This window comes from Genypterus blacodes, unplaced genomic scaffold, assembly GCF_046128005.1.
Source record: "Genypterus blacodes isolate CSIRO-AG114 ecotype Tasmania unplaced genomic scaffold, CSIRO-AGI_Gbla_v1 ptg000214l_1, whole genome shotgun sequence".
Lineage (NCBI taxonomy): Eukaryota > Metazoa > Chordata > Actinopteri > Ophidiiformes > Ophidiidae > Genypterus > Genypterus blacodes.
Window position 1 is genome coordinate 3,555,236 of NW_027467013.1, and position 25,296 is coordinate 3,580,531.

General features: G+C 44.9%; 1 protein-coding gene across 7 annotated transcripts in view; it reads right to left on the minus strand.

Annotated features, from left to right (window-relative positions):
* Positions 1 to 25,108, minus strand: part of LOC143015914 (disco-interacting protein 2 homolog A-like) — a 65,655-nt gene extending 40,547 nt beyond the window's left edge. For 4 of the 7 annotated variants that reach the window (XM_076170061.1, XM_076170060.1, XM_076170059.1 and 1 more), the window contains exon 1: positions 24,477 to 25,102. In XM_076170061.1, the coding sequence (XP_076026176.1) occupies positions 24,477 to 24,600 (124 nt within the window). In that variant the 5' untranslated portion in view covers positions 24,601 to 25,102. Of the gene's footprint in view, positions 1 to 24,476 lie in introns of all 7 variants that reach the window. The other 3 variants (XM_076170057.1, XM_076170056.1, XM_076170062.1) reach the window with 2 other exon arrangements.
* Between the last annotated feature and the right edge of the window lie 188 nt (positions 25,109 to 25,296).

The window sequence follows — 25,296 nt, forward strand, 5'->3', positions numbered from 1 at the left end:
GAGGCCGCTGCGTCCGTGCTCTTCTATCGCAGTGTGTGTCGTTGTTTCCGAGTGAGCGTGCTCTTAATGAGGCCCGGCTGTGTTGGATCGGCCGTCTTCAACAAAGGCCCCCGCTGCAAAAAACAATCAAGTCGTACATTTAACAACACGAGCAGCGAGTTACGTATTCAAAGCGGCAAGCTCTTGACCTGTTCGAGCGAGAAGTAGCCATCATCTGTCCGTGCGGGTGTCCCTTAATGACAATGTGCCTTCTCTAACAGCCTGCTGTCAAATTACCTATAAGGGCTTTGTGAGCATGGCACTGAATGTAACTTGAATGTGGGACACCTTTGGACTACAGGAGCAGCCACTGACCTTAGAGGGAAACCACTTCCCCCCAAGATATGAGCCATGTCCCTTTATGTGCGCGAGTGGAGTGCTGAGAATGCAGATGTAGGCCAATGCACGCACAGAGGGAGAACGCAGGGAGGAGAGGGGAGGGAAGGAGAGGAGAGGAGAGGACGTTTGGGAGAGGGATGCAGAGACGCAAGAAGGGCGACTGAGCCACGTTGGTTGGAAGCCAGCGCCACTCCAGCCTGTGACCTCTGCTCAAAGGCAGTTATACAATACTACCGCAGCTACAAGGGTGAAGTAACCTGTGTAGGAATCGCACCTTTTTATCCACTGCCTGAATGGGAGGTTTTGGGTGTGTAGGGATATTGGTCTGTACACACGTGAGAACGGATCTGCATATTTTTTGCATGCATTTGCATCGACACTGAGAGCTTATTTGGGCATGTGGCGCTATGCTAATGACACTGTGCTGACCTGAGAAGGCTGGGGTCACAATGCTCCGTATTGAGCATTCTGCACACGTATATACAGTACGTGTAAGCTTAAACATATTCAGCAAACAAAGAGTCCTATTCATGCCAAATGAGTTTAGAGCTCTAAATCCTTGTACTTGAAGGAAAAAGAATGGTGGACATTAACATAACTTTGTCACAATAATGAGCTCGCATCTTTTGGCTCCCTCTGTCACGAGTCGCTCTCCTCTGGCGATCTTTGGAGGGACAGTAACAAACTCGGCTGTCAGATCGTATTCCACTGTATTCCATTCCATCTTTGCCACAACGATTGTTAATCTTCATTCCCACGCCGTACAAAGTACAAAACACAATGCTTAGTGGTGGGTGTCCACGCCTGAGGACACAGGGGCATAGTTACAGATTGCTGTGCTAAGGATGCTTGGTGTAGCCGCAGAAGTTGTTTTGCCTGAGTGACTTGTAACAAAACGAGCCAATGCACAACTGTTGCAGAAAATGTGATAATGACAGCGTGTCAGTGTAAAGACCGAGGGTGAAACCTGCTACACAATCCCCACTGAGGGAAGTTGGTACGTGGTGCAATGTTCACATGCGGTTCAGATGCGATCCTGTGTGTACAGCCTCTCTCTGCGTCTCTGCGCCTGGATTCTCGCCCTCTCTGAGCTCTCTGCTTTGACAACCGGCTTCATTGCGCTTCCCGGAAAAAAGGAAGTTAACTAAAAATAGTTGTGAGGATGGAAACTCAGAAAGAGACACCGAGGGGAAGAGAGGTCACACACTTGATTACAGCCTAGTTGTTGTTGTAGATCGTACTTCCTCATGCTCTCCGTTTCTCCCTGCCGCTCTAAACAAAGCCTGCTATACCTTTCACTACAATTTATCCGTACATTCCGAAAAGTATGACATAATTCCTTTTATGGGCTTTTACTTTTCTCCTCGGCAGATAAGGTGCGGTGTGTGTTTCCACGCCGCTCTACCGTCTCCCCCGAGGCGTCCTGGCCTTGGCATCACACCCGCCTGCCTGCATCTGGCTAAACGACGGCCGCATGAGAGGGAGTAATGCCTTTGAGGTCTCTGGACTGATGGGATCCACTCGAGGAGAGATGAGGGTGAGAAAAAGAAAGGGACAGAGTGGAAAGGAAAGATGTGCCAAGAGATAAGGAAAAACAGAGAGAGGGGGGGAACAGAGAGAGGGGGAAACAGAGAGAGGGGGAAAACAGAGAGAGGGGGAAGCATATTGATTGGACAATGGAAAGAAGCGAGAGGAGATGAAGGGGGAATACAAAGAGCTTCTGGACTTTAAAGGGGGAGGGGGACCTGTACTTTGAAGTTATGAGTCCAGTGAAGACCTGCCTCCCTAGAGTCATGCCAGGGGAAGTTTGGAGCCTGGAAGCATCAAGGGGTGGATGGGTTGGAGGAAAGAGACAGGTGATGAATCACCATAGGCTGAGCAGGAGTTATGGTGGATCTCTCCCTCTGCTCTTTTTTCTTTCACTCTGCACTGTGAATTTTGTCCAGCAAATGACATGAAATACAGCAGCAGCACCAACACCAGAACATTACGAAACACCACTGCAAAAACCCCCAAACACTTCATCTTTGGTGTCTTTAATGCCATTCAGCTGCTAAACTCTGGACACTACACTGCTTTCTTTGCCTTTCTCTCTCTCTCTCTCCTGGTTTTACAGCCTCTGGCAGGGCGTCAGGCCCCATCTGACTGAGCCGGGCCAGAACCAGTGAATTAAAGCAAGGCCTCCAGCATCCGCCACTGATCTCCCCACTGTCTGACATAGTCTGTCCCGAGCAGAGGTCACCATGGTGACAGCAGCATTGCCCTGCGTCATCTGCCAAGATTGAGATAAACTGATTGGTCAGCTTTCACTGAAATCAAAACAAAATGAACAGGAACCAGAGCAATCACAGACAGTTTGTGGGCTGTAGATTCCACTCTGACTCATTCACTCTCATCACTCAGACTTTTGACTGTAAACTGTTTACATACTAGATGAAATCAATTTACAATCATGTAATCTGAGCCTGTTACTCTCATTGTGTTTACAGACCTGTAGTCTGCTTCCTTTTGTACAAATCAGGGACTTAATTGCAGCAATTTCTCACATGGTTTGGTTTTGTCATCTCATGTGGTTAAGTGTTAGCTACAGGCAACAATCCACTGCTCTAGTGCCATCAACAGATCAGCAGATTGCCTCGTAGTTGGTTTCAGACTAGTGCAGATCAACTTCAAACCAACAGGAGTTTGTTTGGCACCAGATTGAGACCACTTCCTCAAACTGGGTTTGATGAAGATGTACTGGTCTGCACCAAGTGTGAGAGCTAGGTTCAAACCAGAAGAACCTAACTGTACCAAAGGGGCAAACAAACCCTGATCTGAGGAAACAGGATGAACCCCCATCTTCTAAAAAGCGAGGAGTCGCAGCCTTCTACTCGTGAGAAATGTACATGCGTGTAAGGAACAAGATACAAGCTTTACCATCTTAGAAAAGCTACCAACGGACAAACACAACAAAGCCACATGTTAAAGGCTGCTCATAAAATGAACGACGGTTGTGAGGACATAAAGTTTTCTGGGATGGAGAGACTGTGCTGCTTTATCTGTCCTTCACACTCTGTGGCCTTCCTTACAGTTGCCAGGCACTTCCTGCTCCATTGTGTGCTGTACGTACAGGAAGTGGGCTCTTTGTTTCCCCTCTGCTTCCTGTTGGTGTCGAGTGCAGTTAAGAGAGGAATGTGCGTTGATCCGAGTGTGAGAGGACGACACGCAGTGTGAAGGAGCTCCTTATGGAGACCTTCTGACCTGGACACACAGATATGTCACACACACAAATGGATGTGTGATTTAGCAGAAGGCACAGATGGGCAGATATGTGTCAGACAAACACACACACACAATTAACAGCGGCACACACAGAGCCACATGTGCAAAACATTAAAGATCATGAGATTGGACACCTGATCCACACTGATGAAGTGCTGGGTTTCATGAGTCATCAGGGAACCGAATAAATCAACAATGACAAGCTCACTGCTACAACATATGTCATGTCACGCAACTCTATTTACATTCGATATTGATTCACGCCTACACAATAGGCTCTGGAATTGAAAAGGGTCTCGGGGCTTAAAATATCCCATCCTGACCGTCACTCCATCAAGCCTGCATGGCTGACGGCCAAGATGAGAGCGACTCCATCATGACGCGCCATCAAGAAGATTGAAAGCCAAGTATGCGCTCCTAAATCTTGAAGTTTGTTATTACTACACACGAGAAGCACTTTACGAAGCGTAGCTCAGAGGAGATACGCTTCACTTACTACACATACATGAACACTACAGTCGAATTTTTGTCTGTATTATCAGGACTCTGTTGTTGATTTTGTGAGCATTGCAAAAAAGAGTTTTGTGCAAATATGAGCTCTCTGTTTGTGTACAATTTCCGCACCATTTATAATTAAAACCTGAATAATTGACTGTTGTGTAGCTGTGTCTCTGTGTTTGCAGTGTTCCCTGTATCCCACGGTGATGTCATCAAAGTGTGACACAAACTTGAAACCTGAATTATGTACAAATACTCGATCATGAGTTAATAAACTACACGTACGGGTTTGTTTTGCTTTAAATGGACAAAGCTCAGTGCATTCTCTCTAAATGTTTCTGTCAGCTTTTTGGAGCCTATCGTGTTGTGCAAAACATTTCTTAATTCAGTTTGATTCAATGGCACTTTTAGATGCCTTACAGATGTGTTTTTGCAAAAGATTGTGAATTAGTAGCCCTGTAAATCTGTCAGCAGTCAGTAGAAGAAGAATTTGTTTGGACCTAGAGGCTGCGTGACTTACACATTTGAACTTTACAGCAGTATGCTTTATTTGCTGTATTATGAGTCTGTATTTCTCCATTCCTTCTCCATTATCATACTGTACATCCAGTCCTTACGGCAGGTTTCGTCATATTTCCTTGGGAATTCGCTTTACGCTCGAGTGCTTTGGTCCACACGCTGCTGCCAAACCCATAGAAACGAGTTCCACTGGACAGACTGGTTGAGGAGAGGAGAAATGAAAGATGAAGTCGGAAAGGGAAGGGAGGCAAACCAGAGAGCAGCTGCGGAAAGATTGATTCAAGTAGAGGAGAGTAACGACAGGGCCAGGTATCATCCAATCAGCTCTTGTTCACAAGGCTGACAGAGGGTGTGTGTAAGTGTGTGTGTGTGTGTGTGTGTCCTCAGATGGATGAAATAAATACAAAGAAATGAAAGAAAGAGAGAAGAAAAAGGCACCGAGATGAAACCAGAGGTCTGACAACAACAACAATGCAATAAGGGAGAAATGAGACATCTTGAGGAGCAGCTACTGTACTTCTGTCCATCCTGTGGCCACAAACCTATTGACTCTTAACTGGGTGCCATAAGCAGGATATCTGATGTTTGAAATGTGTGGTCTTGTGGTTTAAAAGTCAGAATTTGATAAAACACCAATCTGAACCATTTACGGGGCTTGGAAAAATTTGACACACTTAAGTTACATGTACATTTGTACAAAGTCCTTCCCCAGACTGGCTGTCAGCTCGTCACCCTCACGTTACACAAAATAACAACACGATGAAGGGCACCTCGGTCTGATCACTTCAAGCTCACTTAACCCCACTGTGTCCACTTCAGTGATTACGTGATAGAGTGTGTTTTTCATTCTTAGTCACAGAGCGTGTCTATGTGTGTCTTACCCTCCCACTGTGTGTGTGTGTGTGTGTGTGTTTGCGTACGTCTATCAATCCGTGTGTGTCTGTGTGTGTGTGAATTATGACCTGAGGCAGAGCTGTAGGATGTTGTGGATCTGTAGATTAGACTACAAAGGAGACAGCTGGGCCCTCGACTGCCGAGAGGCCATCTCAACCGTTGGTGGAGGTTTAATGGAGTGTGATAATGACTGCAACTAATCTGACTGGGCGATGGGAGGTCGAGCGACCCTGACTGACTTGGGGTCAACGCAGGAAGGGATAAGAGTGCTAATAGCTGCCTTTGTGTACAAACAAAAGCATGGCAGGAGAGGAAATCGATCTGTAACCGTATTAATTCAAATGATAAACTGAAGGCTGTTTCCTGCAACGGTACAATACAATGTATGAGGTGAGAAAACGACCTGTGCTAAAATTAGTTTAGGGAAAAGGAGGAGGAAGATAGTGAGACAGGGAGTGGGAGTTTTATAGTATCTGTCGGCTCTTTGAAGATATGGGGACGATCTCTACCGCCAATACCGACATGGAAAATGGTCGACTCCCCCCCAACACACACAACAACACACATCCCCTCTCAACCCAGCTTGATTTGCTTCTTCATCTCTCTTGTACATTGTTTTTCTCTCTCCCTCCCTCTGATTTTAATAAACAATGAACAATAAAGTAATGGTTAATGAAATACAATCATTAGGTAATAAGCTATGATCATTGGTTGCAGCTCTAATAGACACTGGAGCTTTCACATTGTGCCTTAAATAGAGCTTCACAGGTAATCCTTTCATATTTTGACAGAAACTGAACGGTATCCATGTCATACTTTGTTACATTTGATCTCATCTGGATTAGAGTAAAGCTCCTTTTACTTGCCTGAATCAAAAAGACTGAAGTCAAAATTGCTGCTGGGCTTTCCACTGCAAACTGGCTGGGATTACAGATTTAATTGTTAACTTTTACAGCATTTCAAAGCCTGCCATTGTTGTTCATCATTATAACCTCTAATGAGCTATTATGATCCCAAAGGTAGCTTTTTCCTGATTTTAGTTACCTTTTCTATCCATTTTAACAAATCATGGCGAACAAATCAACCTTCTCTTTTGATGGATAGTTTGTTACTACACACGGCCCTGGTCTGCAGTTAGATAGAATCTGTGAACCTGGAATGGAAGTTAATCATCCGTTGCTAAAAAGAGGAAATCCTACAACTTCCCAGCTGCCACCTGCCACTCCACCTGACACCTGGCCCACCGGCTATGTCTCACACACACACACACACACACACACACACACACACACACACACACACACACACACACACACACACACACACACACACACACACACACACACACACACACACACACACACACACACACACACACACACACACACACACACACACACACACGCTGCTGATTATGGCTCAAATACAACAATGTGCTGGCTGGCATGGTAAACACATGGTGGGAAAAGCAAAGAAACAGGATAATACATATGTACACACAGGCAACTGTCTTTAAGGTAACACCTTAACATAACAGAGAGATAGAGAGAGATAAAGGAGGAGACTATGGGCTAAGCTGCACAAAGGAATGTTGAGACACAGTGCAGCACCTCACAGAGTACATTGGACTGATGATCACTAGGTCCCTGGTTCAATTCCAGCAGTAAAGCTCTGTTAAAATTCAAACAAAAACTATAAATATAAGTATATACTGTATACTAACTGTCAATTAAAGAGAGGAGCCTGATTTAAATACAGCCATGACATTTTCATGGAATGAGAACTGGAGCTTCTGCTTCAGGGAGAGACAGGAAAGACACAATTAAAACAATGCAGTTATTCTTCTACAAACACACACATCCAAATATGACAACACATAAATAATCAACTGACTGACACATTGTCTGTAGGAATGCTGTGTGCCTGGAGGCCACAACAGCAAAACCTCAGTCACCCTTGATCTGGAGGTTTGACAGGGTCAGTCAGCACAGCCTGCTAAGACTTAATGTGTATATAACTTAAAGGAGACGTGTTCCTCACTAACTGTATAGTACTGCATGCATTAGTGTGTTACACAAAGAACAAAAAGCATAAGCAAAACTTTAAAATAAGTTTTGATTTAACTTATTTATTCAACTTTAGCCCATAAAGAGAAAAACAAGCAAGTCATAAACTCTAAAGTAAGACAACACCCCCTCGCAGATGCGGTCACCCCAGGACCACATACTGTATGCACTGAACTAATACACACAAGTCTATTCTTTGTCTGACACACACACACACACACACACACACACACACACAGTCCCTAATCCTTTGTTTCATGCTTGGACTGCCTTCCAAAACATATCCTGCATTGATCCCAAAGTAGAGATATGACTCACAAATCGTTTCCCTATTTGAGTTTCTGCATACACACTGAACACACAGTATATGTGTGTATTTTGTGTGTACACACACATGCTGTGCTCAAAGCCCCACCCAGCAGCCATGCTTTACTCCACCTATCAGTATGAGCTCTGTTTGTTTTCGTGAGCCCGTGAACTCGGTTGTGTGTTTGTTCTGGAGTCCTCATATCTCAGCCGACAGCAGAGAGTGAAACCAGCAAAGTGAGGCAGCAGCCATCTGCTGTAGAACCCACGCCCTCCCCCCGACACCGCTCCATCACACCAGAGTCCTTTTATGCATCGATGAGCTGCAAAACAAGCCGCAAACAGATCTGTACAAACATATATACAGGTGGACGTGTCGACACACTGACGCCCGCAATATTTCCATGCATTTCCATATAAGTACACACATCAACACTACCAAGGCAAGTGTGACATACAATATCCTGATTCCACGTCCTAATCCATATAGAATGTCATGATATAGTATGGACATAACCTAAATAATGCGCCGCTCATCTTTCAAAGCCCTTTTAAAACCTGATTTGGTGTCACTCAGCTGGGATTATCTCCTCCCCATCACATTGTCCAGGCTTAATGAGTGATATGGATGACACAAATCCATCACACTGCAGGGATTAGCCATGAAATCGTTGTTTTAAAAGGTGTGTTGTTACAGTGCTGTTAGAATTCCAGCTTCACTGACATGCTACACATACTTTAGCTCAAATGTATAATTCCATCACATTGTTTTAATCTATAGAGATGTGGGGCTTTGTACGGAATGCAGCTGTTGGATTCAGGATTCAGCTGTTTTGGTTTAGCGTTACTGTCTCTTGGTATGCGGCTGACTTTAATTGTAAACTTCAGTCGTTCTGTGTGTTAGTGTGAATATTGCTTAAGAGTCCCAAATTCTTCCATCTTTATTCAATTTGTTGCATATTTTTAATTCATCTAACATATCGTATGTTGTTATTGTTAAGTTCAGCGAAACATTTAGATTCACACTTTGAATGCTCGCACGAAAATGTTGTACACAAAAATGGAGGCGTAATGAAGGTGTGTCATCTGCTGGCCAACTGAAGGCCCACAGCTGAGTAAGAGGAGAAGGAGGAAGCATAGCTATAAATCATCAGTTAAACATCTCTGAAAGCATGAACGGTATTATTCCCTTATAAGGACCAATGGACTGATCAAACAGTCTGTGGTACTTCTTTAGTTAGTCAAGTACATTGTGAGGTGGGGGTGGGGGAAGAGGGAGACGTAAGCCTGGTAACAATGAATGAACAAGGAAAAAAAGAAAAAGGAAAATTACAGGGTGGAGAGACAGGTGAGTGCAGGTGGGACACAAGAGGAAAGAGAATAATAGCAAAGGGGAGAAGAAGAAAAGGGGTGAGGGGGGTTGATTATGTGAATAAGGTGAAACTACATGAACATCAATACCAAACTGCTTGTGTAAGAACTGAAATTGCAAAATTAATGTGTAACTGCCTGAATACGTGCCGCCAATGAATGTTGTGAATGAGGCCTTAAACACTGGATCGCTCTCAAGATGAAAAATTAAAGATTTTCGGACCTGCACAGGATCAGAAAATCATCTCCAGGCAACTATTAATTGACTCTGACCATGTATGGTGGGAAAGGTTCCACTAGAAACAAAGCACTACATCACTGGATAGTTTTCCAAATCAGTCATCTGCTTGCCATACAATCTGGTGCTAGGCTGCTGGGGCGAGATGCTAGCTGAGGTCAGAGATATGCTGATGACATCAGGGTAAAGGCAGGCTGGAGAATTAACCTCACAAAAATGAAGGAGGAGCATTGTGTGTGTGTGTGTGTGTGTGTGTGTGTGTTTTTTTTTGGGGGGGGGGGCTTTCTTTCTCCATCTTCTCCTATTTCTCTATCTTTCTGTATGTTTTTGCTTGTTGCTTCCAATTCTTCCACCACTGAGGAAAACATGGAGTTCCTGGTGTCCTGAGGGGACTTTCACAACTTCGTCTCATCTTTCAGAATCCCAAACCTCCTCAGGCTGGACGTGGGGCTTGAGAAAATGGAAACGGCCTTTTGTTCAAGCTATATGACTCACGGAGGGGGGGAGGAGGAAGCTATAGGAAAGACAGCGAGAGAGGACCCAGGCTACAGAAGCATAATAGCCCCCCCATACACACACACACGTCACCCATCCCCCAATCAAGTGGAGCATACAGTGTTTTATGTCGTTGATCCTAATGAAAACACTGTTCCATTAATCTGTCCCAGCAGAATTCTATAACATTAATCCTGAGTAGCTTCTCTCCCTTTCTCTCTCTCTCTCTCTCTCTCTCTCTCACACACACACACACACACACACACACACACACACACACACACACACACACACACACACACACACACACACACACACACACACACACACACACACACACACACACACACACACACACACACACACACACACACACACACACACACACACACACACACACACACACACACACACACACACACACACACACACACACACACACACACACACACAACCAATGTCATGAATCCAGGATGCCTGCCAGGTGACCTCGTTGACCTTTGGTTAATTCGGTCGCGCAACAAAGCTGCCGGCTGGTCTTTGTTGACGGTAGCCTTTAGCATAGCAGCTACAGTGTTAGTCTGACTAACGCAGCCTCCAGCTAGGTGGCTTTGCTCTGCCGGGTCAGACATTAAAGGGCATTCTAAGGCCATGGCCCTCTTTTTGAAGCTGGTGACCCCCGTCTGAGGCTGAGAGGCTCGTGGCGCTGTGTGTTATGTACTGTCTGACCTTAGTGAGTGAACAAACAGAAGCAAACACCAGGTGAACATCTGAACACAACCTGGCCAGCTGTTACAGAGTTCAAGTCAAGTCTTAATTAAAGTACCAGTAAGTAAAGTGAGAGATGAAAGAGAATACACATACATACATATATAAACTCACTCAAGTTCATGGTTCCTTCACAGTGTACAGACCGGATGGTTCAAAACATCTTGTAACATAATCTGGACTAAGCACTGCATTAGTCAACAGATTCAGATCACCATTCTAGACCAAATGTGTGTATGTAAAGAATGCAATCTTTGACTCCTACACTAGAGGCCTGATTTATGCCTGAGCGGCTGTATGGGCTCATCGGTGCAGAGCTCCTTTAGTATCTGATCCTGCGGACGGGAAATACCACCAAGATACAGAACCCAGGTTTGATTACTCAGCTGATGACTGATACTTCCCCCTGCAGTCGGAGCGATAACACTGTTTACACGCGTTAATTCACAGCAAAGTCTTCATCCAAAAAGACTTCATCCTCCTGAGCAACCAACCATCCAAGCCAAAAAGACAATATGTCCATTGAAAGTCACAGTGGTGGATTCAGTGCAGCACCATATAGAGTCCAAGCAACACTGAATTTCAGGCGGAATTTCAGAAAGTATTTAGTTTGCTTTTCCATAGATATCAACGCTTCCATGAGCTGAAGATTCATCTGGAAATGACTTGTGTCAAGCTGCGAGTGTGAGTTGACACAGACCACGACGACCACAAACCAGATTTTTCTTCAGTTCATGGATGGGCTCTGACACAGATGTTTACTCCTGTTACTCCTGATTTTGAGGTAGAATGGTGAGCTGCCAACAGCACAACCAAATACAAACTCAATGAGGAGAAAAGGGCAAATGACATCCTCATAGCCAGACTGTGGATACTGTAGGATATGACTGGAAATGTCTTGTTGACACCATATTTGTAGTCTGAGTTCTATCATACTAAATATGTATATCATCAGCTTTCTAAAGGTTAAGTTAAGCAAATATGTCTAGTCTGTCCTTGTTCTGGATGAGAGCCTATAAAGTCTGATCCCAATGAGTCATACCTGGACATGAGGATATTGGTACCAGGCGTCTACAGTACAAGATCTGCCAACACTAATGGGCTCCTCATTCTAACATGGGCAGTGGTGTGGGGGTCTAAAGGAAGGCTGGCTAGAGTCTTGCATCAAGCCTCTGCTTTGTATGTGGAACAGGAGCATAAAGTAAGGCATCCATGAATTATTAACTTTGACTCTAATCTCCAAAGACAAAGGTATCAGGCATGCAAGATGTGCACAGTTTACAGTTACAACAGTAACATACAACACAAGATTCCTCTGTGAATGATTGACAATGTCATATCATGATTTGTCCAATATCGAGGAAGGAACAGCGTTGTTAAACTCGACCCACATCGTCATCTGCTGAACAGAAGGCCTGAGCTACAGCTTGAAGGAGAGTGAGGATAGGAATGCAGTGATTTTCGAGAATACGGTACTAACCTCACCGCAGGCAAGCTGCCCAGTTCTTAGACAGAAAGAGAGCGAGAGAGGGAGAGAGACGTGAAGAAATGTGTGACTGAGTGACCATTTGCAGACCCATGAGTGTGCTTTGCCAGCAGGCACCGACACAACACACAGATTCCAATCTCGTCCCGCAATCACAGGACACACGCTGACCCAGTTTGCCTGAGCAGGCGCACATGCGCGTGCACACGTACATCCATAAACGCCAAAACTCACATGCAGCATGGGTGTGTCAAGTAGGAAGAAGAGGGGGAAAAAATTCTCCTGGCCAGGAGGGGATGCTTGGCTGCTCTGTTCCACATTGCAGTCCTACGATAAAGCCCCTTCTTATCTGGAGACAGGAAGCAAACAATGGGCCTGAACACCCGGAGAAACACAGCGAAAGTGGAGAGCTTCACTGGTCCCCTGACACTTGAAGGCTCATTAGCATTTAGTGGTCAATGCCTGGGGAGTGTGTGTGTGTGTGTGTGTGTGTGTGTGTGTGTGTATGTGTGTGTGTTGAGGTCACAGTGTATCTTGAAGGTAAATGCTCGTTACGTCTAAACAGAGACAGAGTTAGAACTGTGTGATCTCTTCTCATGACCATGATGACTCCAAAGATAGGAAGAATACTATGGTCCATCATAGGCTTATGCTACCGCAATGGTGACAATACTAATTACAGTATTAACACAGACACGGACACGCCTGCTGGATGAGATCGTTTAACCAGCCAGCAATGAGATTTATAAAGCCCGATCATTTTACAGCGAGACGATTTCCAGCTTCTCAATTCTGCCTTGAAACCAGTGAACGTCGACACTCAATCACCAAATCTCCCTCTCGCCTTTTTCACCGCCGCATACCTGGGGTGAAACTGAGATACTGAGCTATCACATAGCTGACATTGCCTAAAGGTTCAGCCCGTCAAAGCTTGGTGTCTTTGTACAAGTTGATACATCGTGTACAGTAATGGATAATGACTTTGTCCTGTGGGAAACAACAGGGAAGGTAAGAAGAAGAAGAAGAAGAAACTGCTGCCGTGTTGAAAACGTTGCATTTTTCTGTTTCATCGCCTTTGTCTTGTTTTTACATGAAATGTTATATAGGTGTTTTTCTAGCACAGGGATCCATGAATGAATGGATCCGATTCCCTGGTGAATTGTAGCTGATTTATTGTGTGTGAGTTTATAAGGTGGATGTGATGCCTGTGTGGATAATGATAAGAGTGGAGATCAATAGTATACCATGTCTAGTCCGTCTTATTGCAAGATAGTGCAGAGACTTTCTAGGAACCAGAAACACATCAACAGCAAGCAGAAAAGAGGATCACACTTCATTAACAAGCAGTATGACCTTCAATTATTTTTGTTGTATCTTAGTCATCATTCATTTGAGCAAAGCTGAACATGCGGTTCAGAATCAAAGCATGGGAGTGTGTGTTTGTGTTTGTCCAGGAGCAGATGATCTCAAAGGTATGAGCATTGACACTTATGTGCAAATTCAACACTGAGACATTTGCATGACTTTTCCACGGTGTAACAAGCAAAGTCCATTTTAAAACTACGACGTTGTAAATTAAACTCCTTACGTGCACTGCAACTTGAATAAACAAATTAGGTCAGCACAGGTCAGCACACACCTGGCACGGCCTTTATCTACACCTCTCTTTATAGACATAATTGATACGTTTCAGCAGATAACCAAGCCTTAGTGAGACTGCGTGTGGCTGGCAGTGCGTTGATGACGAGAGCCAGTTGGTGCCAGCTCGCTCCAGTCCTGCAAACTTTGGCAACATCAGTAATTGCACGAGAGCAGAGAACCACAACAGAATGGGGGTAATTTTCTCAAGCACTGCGCCAGACTTAACATTTAGAGAAAGCAGCAGTATAAAGTGCAGCTCTTCAATATTCTGCAGTTCAGTGTCATTGGTTTTAACTGCAACAAACTGTGCCGGGAACATTAAACCAGTGACACATAATGTCAGAACTCTATGACTGAGCTTTAACAATCACAAATTTAGTGTGGCGTTGAGTAATTACTGTGATTTCTTAAGAATTACCTCCAGTAACTTATAGCAACCGTTACAATCACTGTTTTAAACATATCAATCCCTTTTTTCCGAAACATTTAAGGCTTAGAAAACCCATTTTGAAGTTCCAGGACTTTTCCCCCAAAAATGTAGTGACCGATAACAACTTGCTGTGAAATCAATAAAACAATATAGTCTATATAAGGCAATTTTGTAGCTTTCTGTGTGTTTCTCAAAAACATGGTCAAATTGGTACAGGACAATAATAAAGTTGCTCTCATCCTTTTTTCCTGTCTCATTCTCTCTCCATCACTCAGCCGCTCCCGTCCTTTACTTCCACACGTATATGCTTTCCAATCACTCCTTTTTACGCGCTCTCCCTCACTGGGTCCCTCGCTCGGCTCCCCCACCCCTCCAGCTCCTCAATCAATATCCTCCCCACACAAACCTCAAGCATTATCATCAGCGGTCAGGCCCCCAGAGTGAGCCTCTCGGTGAGGAATCTGACAGAGAAAGGGAGAAGCAGATCCAGAGGAGAGAGATTCCAGTCTGATATGAGCTCAGGTTAGACTCTGCAGTATAAGTGCGTTTGTGTGTATGTGTGTGTGGTGTGTGTTTGGGGTGCGGGGGGATATAAAGAGACAGATCAGCTGCAGCAATAGAACATCTGTGCTACAATAACCTACAGCAACCTGCCTCAGAACAAAACCAAATAGTCCTGAAGCTAAAGCGAACGGACACTTTTATAACGTCAAACATGCCAACACAGAGTTTGGGGGCTTTTACCTTCAGAGAAACATTAACGGTATGTAGGTAAACACCGTATGACATTTTCTGGCTGACAGAGCAATGGCTGTTTTATCACGCCAATAAACAAACATGTGTCCTCATGTCTGTCAAGCAAACAACAGCCTCAGGTCCATTTCACCAACTTCCAGAGGTATTCTATCATACATGGAGACAACAGCAGAATGGAAATGCTTGTTAGAAAATAAAAAAAAAAAAAAGTAAAAAAAACAACTTCTCCCCTCCCGGGCCGTCTCCTGCTCCACATTCCGCAAACACCCACAGTTCCGAGCGTTCCGACCATCAGCAGGCCGGCTCATTGTTCTTGCAGGACATGTAGATGCGACAGAAAGCATCAGCTGTAGTGAGGCTGTGCAGGGAGCATAGCGAGGTAATGTTAAGGGAGTCTTTAATCCGGTCTACCTGGACTCCATCACAAACACATAGATCAGCAATATTTCTGAGCTTTAGTTTCAACCTGCACGGAGCAGAACATGACTGCAACCTGAGACAATATTATGGACAATTGACACTGAGCAGTAAAAATGTGGTGCAACTGGCACACTGGGTTCAATTATTGTCTGTTGTTCATCACATGCACTTCTCTTTGCACTCTTTCTCATGACCTCAGTGTAGCCATGCATGCAAGGAAATTAAACTCAACTACCGTGTCATATTGCTTGAAAATAAATTCCACAAAAAAGCAAATTTACAAATCCCAGTTCATTAGAGCAGAGAAAATACGCTTTATTTATGGAACCAGTGTGGGGACGGCTCAGGGTGGGGTTTAACTTGTGAGCTGATACTTGAAAAACAAGTGGAGCTGAATCCAAGACAAAAACAAACGCCGGTCCAGGATAAGTCTTGTAAAAGCATTTTTCACTGAGGCAGGCAGTCAGTGCGGCAGACCATCCACCACTCCTTACAGAAACACAACAGAGCGGGAATAAACGCTCATTTCCACAGAGAGACGGCGAGCACGGGGTCTGCTTTTGCACTTATCCTCTCACACGTGTAAGCCAGGGGCTAAACCTGCACCCTAACTCAATAAACAGGCTTTGACATGAGGGATGGGGGGGAAGGGAACGAGTGTCGCAGCGTGTGCATGTGAGTAAGCATGTGTGTGTGTGTGGGTGGGTCTCGGTGTGTGCACGCATGCATGTGTAAAGCATGTCTGTGGAGAAAATACAAAGTGGAACGGAGTCAGGGGTCCCAGATGATCGCCTAGGCAGACAGATGCAGTAGCACAGGCTTCTCCTTTGGCTGTAAGGAGGAGGTGAGATGGATGGAAGCTCAGCTGAGGCTCTGTATCTGTATTTGCCAATCATTTGTCTTCTGTGTCCTGCAGGGACAGGGTGCATCGGTGACAGTGGGTCAAAGGTAACGTCCCTCAGGCTGACCCTGATGTGACCTATGGACCGTTTATCTTAACCAGGCCTGGAGAAGGGGAGGGTCAGCCGCGTGTTGATTCATTCAAATTGCACCTGACAATGTGAGTTTAGATAGTGAAAACAGATCAGAAAAAGCTGTATGTGAGTTCGCAACAATAAAGGAAATAACCATTTAATAATCCACAATAATCCCAGCCGACTGACTGGGGGGAACATGTGGTAGCCTACTGTTGCTACAACAACCTAGAAAAGGGTTTATTCTCACTCAGCAAATCTAGATCAATAAACAACTGCAGAAAAATGCAGCGATTGCAAACTCCGTTTCAAAACGCTTGGTGGACATACACAGAGAACGCACAGGTAGACTGTTTACACTGCTTTGCCTCAAAGAACACACACACACACACACACACACACACACACACCTTCTAATAGCCAGATTCTTCCCATTTATCACAGTGTCACTGAGCAAAAGACTGAAGTTAATTAGTTAGCCCTGCCCAAAACACTGTGAGCCTCCGTGCCTAAGCCCATATATCTGCAATAAACAACAGTGTTAAACACAAACAAGATGAGTCAGCGTATTCTAATTTCCCCAAATTGTGATGAACACCAGCTGTTTCTGTGGAAGGAAAGCTTTAAAGTAAAAATAAAAACACAGAGCTCATTTCAACTCCTTCTCCTCCCTTTTCCTCCTCTGACCCTTTGAACACTGACCTGAAAAAAGTATATTTCTTAAAAGGATTTTACTTTGAAGAACTGAGTTTGACCTTGAAGGGCACTAAAGTCCAAGTCCAAGAGTGAGAGTATAAGTTAAATGTTATGGACTTAAAGCACATTTTTAGGTGTTGTTTGTCATTTAGTATAGAGGCTTCATCACCAAAACGGGCTTTATCGCACAAAATAAGTATAAATAAGCACTGAGTTTCTATAATAATCTGCCCATATCTAATTGTTAACAGAGTAACTCGACAGCGCCACAAACCTCTCCTTCTCTCTCTCCCCACAATAACTAAAGTCACCTGGTCATCAGCATATTGTGATTTAATATCCCAGCAGGCAAATATAGGCTCGGTCTAACCATGACAACAGTAAAAGTTAATTTAATTTGTCTTATCAAATTAAACAATGAGTAGGAGACAGGGACGCTGCATTTCTGTCATGGGGTCGCTTTGTGATTTACAGGTCACATGGCTCACATCCACTCGCACAGACCTGCTGCACAATCGCCAATTAAGCTTAAGAATCGTAGTTTGTGAGCCTCAGGAAAATCTTCGCACTCCAATCCATATGTGTTACGAGTGGAATGACACATTGGTCTTAATCGGCAGAGCCTGGCAGCAGCCGGTTACCACTTGTTGTCAACTGAGCGGGTGGAGTCACCATACATACTCGGGCTCAGATTAGCGAACATTGCTGACGATGTTGAATCATTGCTACTCCACAGTGCTGATTTGTTTTATACTGCTGGCAGAATGCAACAAGCCCAGCACAACAAAGAATGTAGTAGAGACCACACCCTTCATGCTCACTTTCTCCAAATATTTTCTGGAATATAGAAATATGTGGGGAGGTGAGAAAAGGATGCAAGTAATGGAGAACGTCCTTCTGGGACTCAACAGCTGAGCTCAAATTGCCGCCACAGAGTGAAACGCATGAACACTACGTGGCCATAAGCAGATATGCCAACCCAGGGCTGCAGAGGCCTGTGACCTCTATGCCAAGAATGTTATAAGGCCGCAGAGAGATGAAGTCTGTGCGTGTGTTAGTGTTACATCAGTTTTGAGGTCAGCCTAAAGCCGTTTATGTGTCATTGTTCCTCCTCACCAGTCTGGGATTCCACAAATAACACAACGTTATTCAGAACCTCCAGGGTGTGATGACCAAAGCCTATGAGAAATGGAATGAGAGGCCCACAGCGCGTCACTCGCAGAGCGTCACTCACAGCGCGTCACTAACGATAGCTTATCAGGGCAGCTTTAATGAGAACGCTTTATCAAAAAGGTCATATTTCATGTTTTTGTGATAATAACCAGAAGCTCAAGAAAACAATTTTTGTATTTTATATTAGTAGAATTGAATAGTTTATATCATTATACCTGTTACAACACAAATCATCATCACACTGAGCAAGAATGACAGCAGTCTGATTAAACGGTCTGGATGATCAACGTTAACCTTATTAGAATGACTTTCAAATGATCCCTTTAAGAAATTAGTCTCTAATTGTCAACTACTGAGAGAGTCTTGGCAGTTTTGCCTTAGGATGTTTAACTGCAGTCCTGACTTGCCTCGTCTCTCCCCCCCTCCTTTGTCTCCAGCTTTCCAGGTAGACGTTGGAAGACTCTGGGGAGCAGCAGCAGCAGGACTCACCTAAAACTGTCTGCTTCCTCAGAGCGCACAGGCTGAAAACATATTTTCTGGCATGCAAGTACTTTTAAATCTTTAAAAAGTCTGGCTTTAGCCCCATAATGAAAGGAACGCTTGTATTTTGTTCTTTCCTCCTGTACACTACTGGGACACCTTTGGGAATGAGGCATTGGGGGAGGGGAATAACTTGGCCTTGTTCTTTTAAAAAGAGGGTGGGACAACCTGCTAAGCTACCTGCTAGCTATTTGTTGGACTTGGAAGCCCCTCTTCTCACGGTAAAGTTCCTCGGTTACGGCACATTCCAAACATTTTCCACAGTTTCCCACCAGGAAGACAGCCAGCCTGCCTGCCAGGTTGGGCACGTTGACCTGCACATCACACTTGAGTCGACCCACAAAACACACAGAGCGTCTTCACTGTGTTCCATCTTCAGAGTAGGAACATTTCTACGTTATCTTAATTAGTTTTACCGTGACAACCTGTGATGTCATGTTGAAAAGCTCAATGTTTCTCATGGGCCACGTAAAGAATTTCACCTCTCCTCAGACTTGAGCATCGCCATCAGAGCCATGAAGTAGCTCTTTGCAAAATAATGCTTGAGTATGTTTGAATGTTGCTGCATTTGGACCAGAGAGAGGCCAGATTGAGTTGAGGGAGGGGGGTCTTTAACAGGAATTGAGTCCAATGCCAAGTCTCCACCAGCTTGGCACAGGAAGTCAGACTCTGGGATCACACACACAGGTAAGCATATCGACAGAAGATTCACCAGATAGCTGATGGAAGCAGAACAAAAGCCTTGCTGGGGGACTGGGTTTCACAGCGTGTCCTTGAACTGGGACGTGCAGCTTGTTTGGTCAGCAGATCTCCTTGGCACCGGTGCCCACCTTCCGGCCCACCTCCCACACAACAAGGACACACATAGCGTCAACACAACAGATTCACAACGTGAGGCACAATGTGGTCTGTGCACAGCTTTTACTTCATCTCAAACTATTTATGTTGAGTCGTACCGACACGTCATCTTCTGTCCAACTGAAAGGACCGGGGACGTTTCAGTGGCAGGGTGGGGTCAAACGGGAAATGAAGGCAGACAACACAGAGGGAAAGAAATAAACAACAGAAGAGAGAGAAAGCGGTCAAAGTCTAAAAACACAAATGGAGTTATTTTTCAGGATTTCTTCTATGGTTTGTGTACATTATGGTTTTTTAAATGCAACGCCCACGTGGAAGTCTCCGAGCAACACCTACGCATGTTCCTTTCATGTACAGCCACAGACACATAACGGGGCATTAAGTCAACTCAAATGCAGCAGCAACAGGGACAACAAAAGAATCCAGAGAGGTCGACTTAAAGACCCGGATCAAGTTCTCAATGTAATCACACAGGAAGCACAACTTTCTGTTTTTGAAGTTCAAAGCACTTAAACCAAAGCAAAATACTGCACGTTTTAGACAAAGCGGGTAAAGAAAACGTGTGCATGTGTTAGATTACCATCTGACAAACTGTTAGTGTAACCAGCAGTGACACGGACTGGATGACAAAGACAAACACAAGCCCTGCACGCCTACAGAGGCCCAGACGTACATGTATACAGTCTACAGGAGCAGACATATGGACGGCAGAAGAGTCCGCAGCTCTGCTCCGTTCTGAAGCACACCCTTCCAATATTTATGACCCTCCATGATGTTTTATCCTCCGCTGTGACATCTCTGCCTCTTTATCTCTGAACTCTGGGCCCAGACGGCAGCCAAAGCGGCCTGCCAGCTCATCCACGGCTCAACATTCTACTCTTTAAGATCCTATTACAGAGCGTTCAGCAGCCACGTGCAAAGTCTGTTCAATATTCACACAAAATCCTACAAGTTCTCATGGTTCCCCGGATGCACAACGCTATTCCACATTCCTGGAATTCATGGTTTTGCCCAACAAAGGGTTCTGTTCACATAAGCTGGGTGAGCTTGGTGAAAGTTCTTTCTGCATGAGTTGGTGGAGGGAGTAAGCGACCGCAGCAAGACATGAGTCAGGGCCAGTAAACATATACCAAAGGGTCTTCCTTTGACTAATGCAGGGAGGCAAACTCACTGGGTTTCCTGTACACTCATAGTTTCCATGCAAAGGTGTTGGCAAAACTCCTTCGGACCAAATGCATCCAATAGCCCAACAAAGTATATGGACCTCAAGTTTAATGTTCAACAGGCCGATTGTCTTTGTTTGTCCGACCATTCAACAGCACTGTAGACCATTGTACCAAAAAGGAGAACAAAGGAAATATGACTATACACATTTGAATATAGGACTTCTCTAACAATGTTTCAGATTGGCAACTAAGTTCATTGGGTTCCACAAAATCTGCTCAGAACATTAGGAGCAACCCTGCAAGCAAATGAAAACAACTTAATGTCCTTGTCAGAGATAACGAAATGATGAGAGACGAAGATTTCCCAAACAGCATCTTCACAATGCAGTTACAGAGCTTCTTCGAACTTTATGATCAGGACACATAGTCAGGTTTAATGTGTTGTAGCTACCAAACACCTCAACGCATACAAACAACCATGAATAAGCAAAGCAGGACTTTAACTACCAAAAACAACTAACTGCATAAATGTAGTCAGAACGGCAGCAGGCAATGCAAACACAAAGAGCGACCGGGAGCTGGATGGATCCCAGCAAACACCAGCACTGGACTAGAAATGACTTTGTAATCAGAGGGTTTAGAGAGCAAACAGAAGGGGGAGGAAAGAAAAGCAGGGAATGATAGAGTGAGCGTATGAGTTACTCAGCAGACCAGTCTCTCCCCCTTTCCTCCCTGTAGGAGATAATGGGCATCATCCGTCTTTTTGCCCTCCTTTATAACCCAACTTTTCACTTTCACTACCTGTCTGCAACCAGGCCAGCTGAGGGATCACACATGGCCTCTCCAGTAGCTGTGACACGTCTACATACATGTTTGTATGTTAAGTAGGAGCACTGTGGCCTGTCTCACCAAGCAGAAGCCGACTGTAACAGGTCGCCTTTCGGGATTTGATGTCCGATTTTAGTCTGCCCCGTGAATAAGGCAACAATGGCTTGTGAGAGGAAGTGCGAGAGGAAGAGAGGAGAGGAAGCTGAGAGGAAGCTGAGAACATGACTGCACAGAGTGTCAAAGCCAGTGGAGTGTTTACATAATCTAGGTCTGTCTCTCACACACTGACAATGTGCAGCAACTGATTTCAATCCATTTATGATGTTCAGTATGGCTGTCACGATTTATTTGTGGAATTAAAAAAAAAACAATCATCAAGAATGCACGTAATGATGAAAGGTAAAGGCGCCGCAGATGAGGGTTGGAGCAGGAAAAGGCCAGAAGCACTGATTGCAGAAAAACAGCACAACTTTGATGCGATTTCTGTTCAGAATCTACAAAGTGGATATGGTTTCAAATGAAAACGATCAGATTATCTATCAGCAGTCATCATTTAACCATGTAATGCCAGCAGCTCTGGCAGGCCCTGCCTGTTATAACCATGGTGCACTGCACAGATTGTTTATTTCGCACATCAGCGGGCCAAGCTGCTGACTGTAGAATATTAGCGACCCGAGCTGCTGGATCATCCCATACTCCTGTTATTCCAAATCTGCTACATGAATAATAGAGTGTGTCTGCACATTCACACACACCTCGTGGTACGTACTCATGCATATTAAAAGCTAGAATGCATCCCGGACGTGCCCGACTTTAAATCCCCGTGAGAAGGGCGACTAATTGAGAGGGATGGAAAACCTGCAGGATGCTCGGGCTCTCGTCTCCTTCCAATAAAACCACTCGCTACTACACTACGCTCAGACAGGAAGCAGTAAGGGAGGCAACCGGAGGGCATCGCTGTGAGGTGAAGAGTTCAACACAGGAATAAGATTTAAGAGTGGGAGTAGCTTGATTTCTCTTTTCACCTGAAACAGCACAGCCTTCTTCTTCTGCTTGAGGTTAAAGATAAGAGGCAGAGAGAGGGACAGGGGGAGGCAGAGAGAGAGAGAGAGAGAGAGAGAGAGAGAGAGAGAGAGAGAGAGAGGCAGAGAGAGAGAGGCAGAGAGAGACAATGGATAACACAGAGTAGAATGTATCGGAGGAAGAATAGCAGCAAAGAGAAGCAGAAGGCAAAAGGGACGGGGTGATACAGCTATCAGAGCTCCAGCATGGCAGGATGTGACATGTGGAGAGCAGGAAGAGGAAACTGGACAGATATAGACTTTGGTCAAACACGTCTGTCCCATCTGAGGTCCCAGCGGTTGTGAATGTGCTTATCAAAGCGTACACACCTAGGGACCCACACAAAGGCGACTCTATGCAGGATCGGTACACGCACACCTGAAAACACACAAGTATTTGGGTGGGGGGTGTGGGGGGGGTTCTGTACTCTGGAAGTACTGGCTTATGAACATTTTCTCCCGAGTTGGGGAGAACAAGCATGCAGCCCGAGGTCAAATCCCAAATCCAATCTGATCAAATGTAGGTCAGTAATTAGTATTGTCAGCTAAATTTACCATGAGAACTAGAGTCAAATAAGAGGAACACAGCGGAACAATGAGGCTCATTGAACGCGACATTAAAAGAAGAAGCTCGATGAAAACCAAGATTGCACTAGATTTGCTAACAGGATGTTCAGTTCTATTCTCTCTGCATGGTCCTGAAATATATCCTACATCGTTTATTTGCAGGTATCAGACATGCATTTAATAATCAATGCATTTACACACTTTAACAGCAGCTTGAGGGAGGATTGAAGGCTCACGTACAGACTCATGATGCAGGAATGTTTCAGTCAACAGGTGGCACATGTGGGGAAATTACAGATCCTTTTAAAAATGGAGGGATCCAGAGACGCTACGGGTTGTTGGTTTTAAATCTATGACACTGAACACAATAATAAAGCGTAACTAGAGTATATTGTTCTTCCTAAAGGCATGTATGATAGTTAAGTGTTAAGTTTAATTGAGACATTTGGGTTATGAAACATTCTGATTCGGCGTAAATCAGATTTTAGTGTTTGAGGTAAAGTTAAGATCTTATCACTGCAAGACAACTTAAATAACAAATAGTTTTTTTGCACGATGTCTTTGCGATCAAGTTGAAAGCACCAAACTGGGGATCCAGGCTGGGAGCGAACAGACGGACAGAAAACCAACACGATCCTACAAAACCTCTTAACAAAAGAACATATGAGGTCATAGGGACAGATTAAGACCAACTAATATATGGAAATTAAGTTAACTTTGCACCAAACTGTGCATATGAACAACTGAGCCACATAACAACAACATGGGTGTGTCAGCTCAGCTGTTAGCAGGCAGACATTCAGATGATACTGGAGCAGAGAAGTTTGACACTTTAACTTATATTCAGAGCAACAAAATCAATCTGACAACACCGTGTCGCAGAACTTGACATCTTTAAGTTTATTTGAATGTATGAACGATCGACTTTGCAGTGGATGAAAGTCCAGCAGGAGTTGATCTTTGGGAATGACTCCCACAGTGACTCCCCGCTGTTTCCACATGTGATTGAAATGATTAAGGGCAGTGGTTCTGACCGAGATCACACAGGAACAACACGCGTGTAAACTCAAACATCCTTCCTACCTTCGGAGAGCTCCAGCTCCAGCTCCGCCAGCTTCTCCCGGACCTCCGCCGGCAGGGTCATACCGATAGCCGGCGTGGGTTCCAACATCATGGTGATCAAACTGGTTGAGTTCCTCTCAGCCATTGCGCTCTGACTCAAAGCTCGAATGGATCCAGAGAGTGAGGAGGGCGACGAGACATACACGGAGAAGATATAACGAAACAAGGAGGAATCCCTCCTCACTCGGCTTCGGGTAAGGAGGGCAGAAAGGGTGTTGGTGCTTCCCCCTGCTCGCTGCTGCTGCTGCTGCTGCTGCTGGGTACAGATGTGCGCCAAATCCCTCTAAATGTCATGACACGGTTAGCTGTGGGGCTAGCGGACACTCGTGGCTGTGGGTTTCCATGCAGTGTGTCAGCACCGGGGCCTGCCAGGGTCTCCGTGTCCGCTGTGCGCCTCTGTGCTCCCGCTTCCTCCGCTGTCCGCAGCTGATTCACTTGGAACGAGGAGGAAACTCATTCAACTCCTCGCTCGCTCCCCACGGCGCAGCCGCCATTGCATCATAGCAACAGCAGCCCGGGTCGTGCGCGTTCACGAGGCCCGTGCGCTTGTGTATGTGCGTGCACACTGCCTCCTGACGCAACACGCCTGCCCTCTGCTGTCAGAGTACAGAACTACAACCACAACATCGAAGACTGGAAGTTCTCGCTGGTTCATTTTTGGGAAATTTGGTGAAATATTTTCACCAAACATGTTTTATTCAGCAAAAAACTCCACTGTTGAACATATTCAACAATAGGACTCTATACAGGAGAAGATATTATTATTATTATTATTATTGAA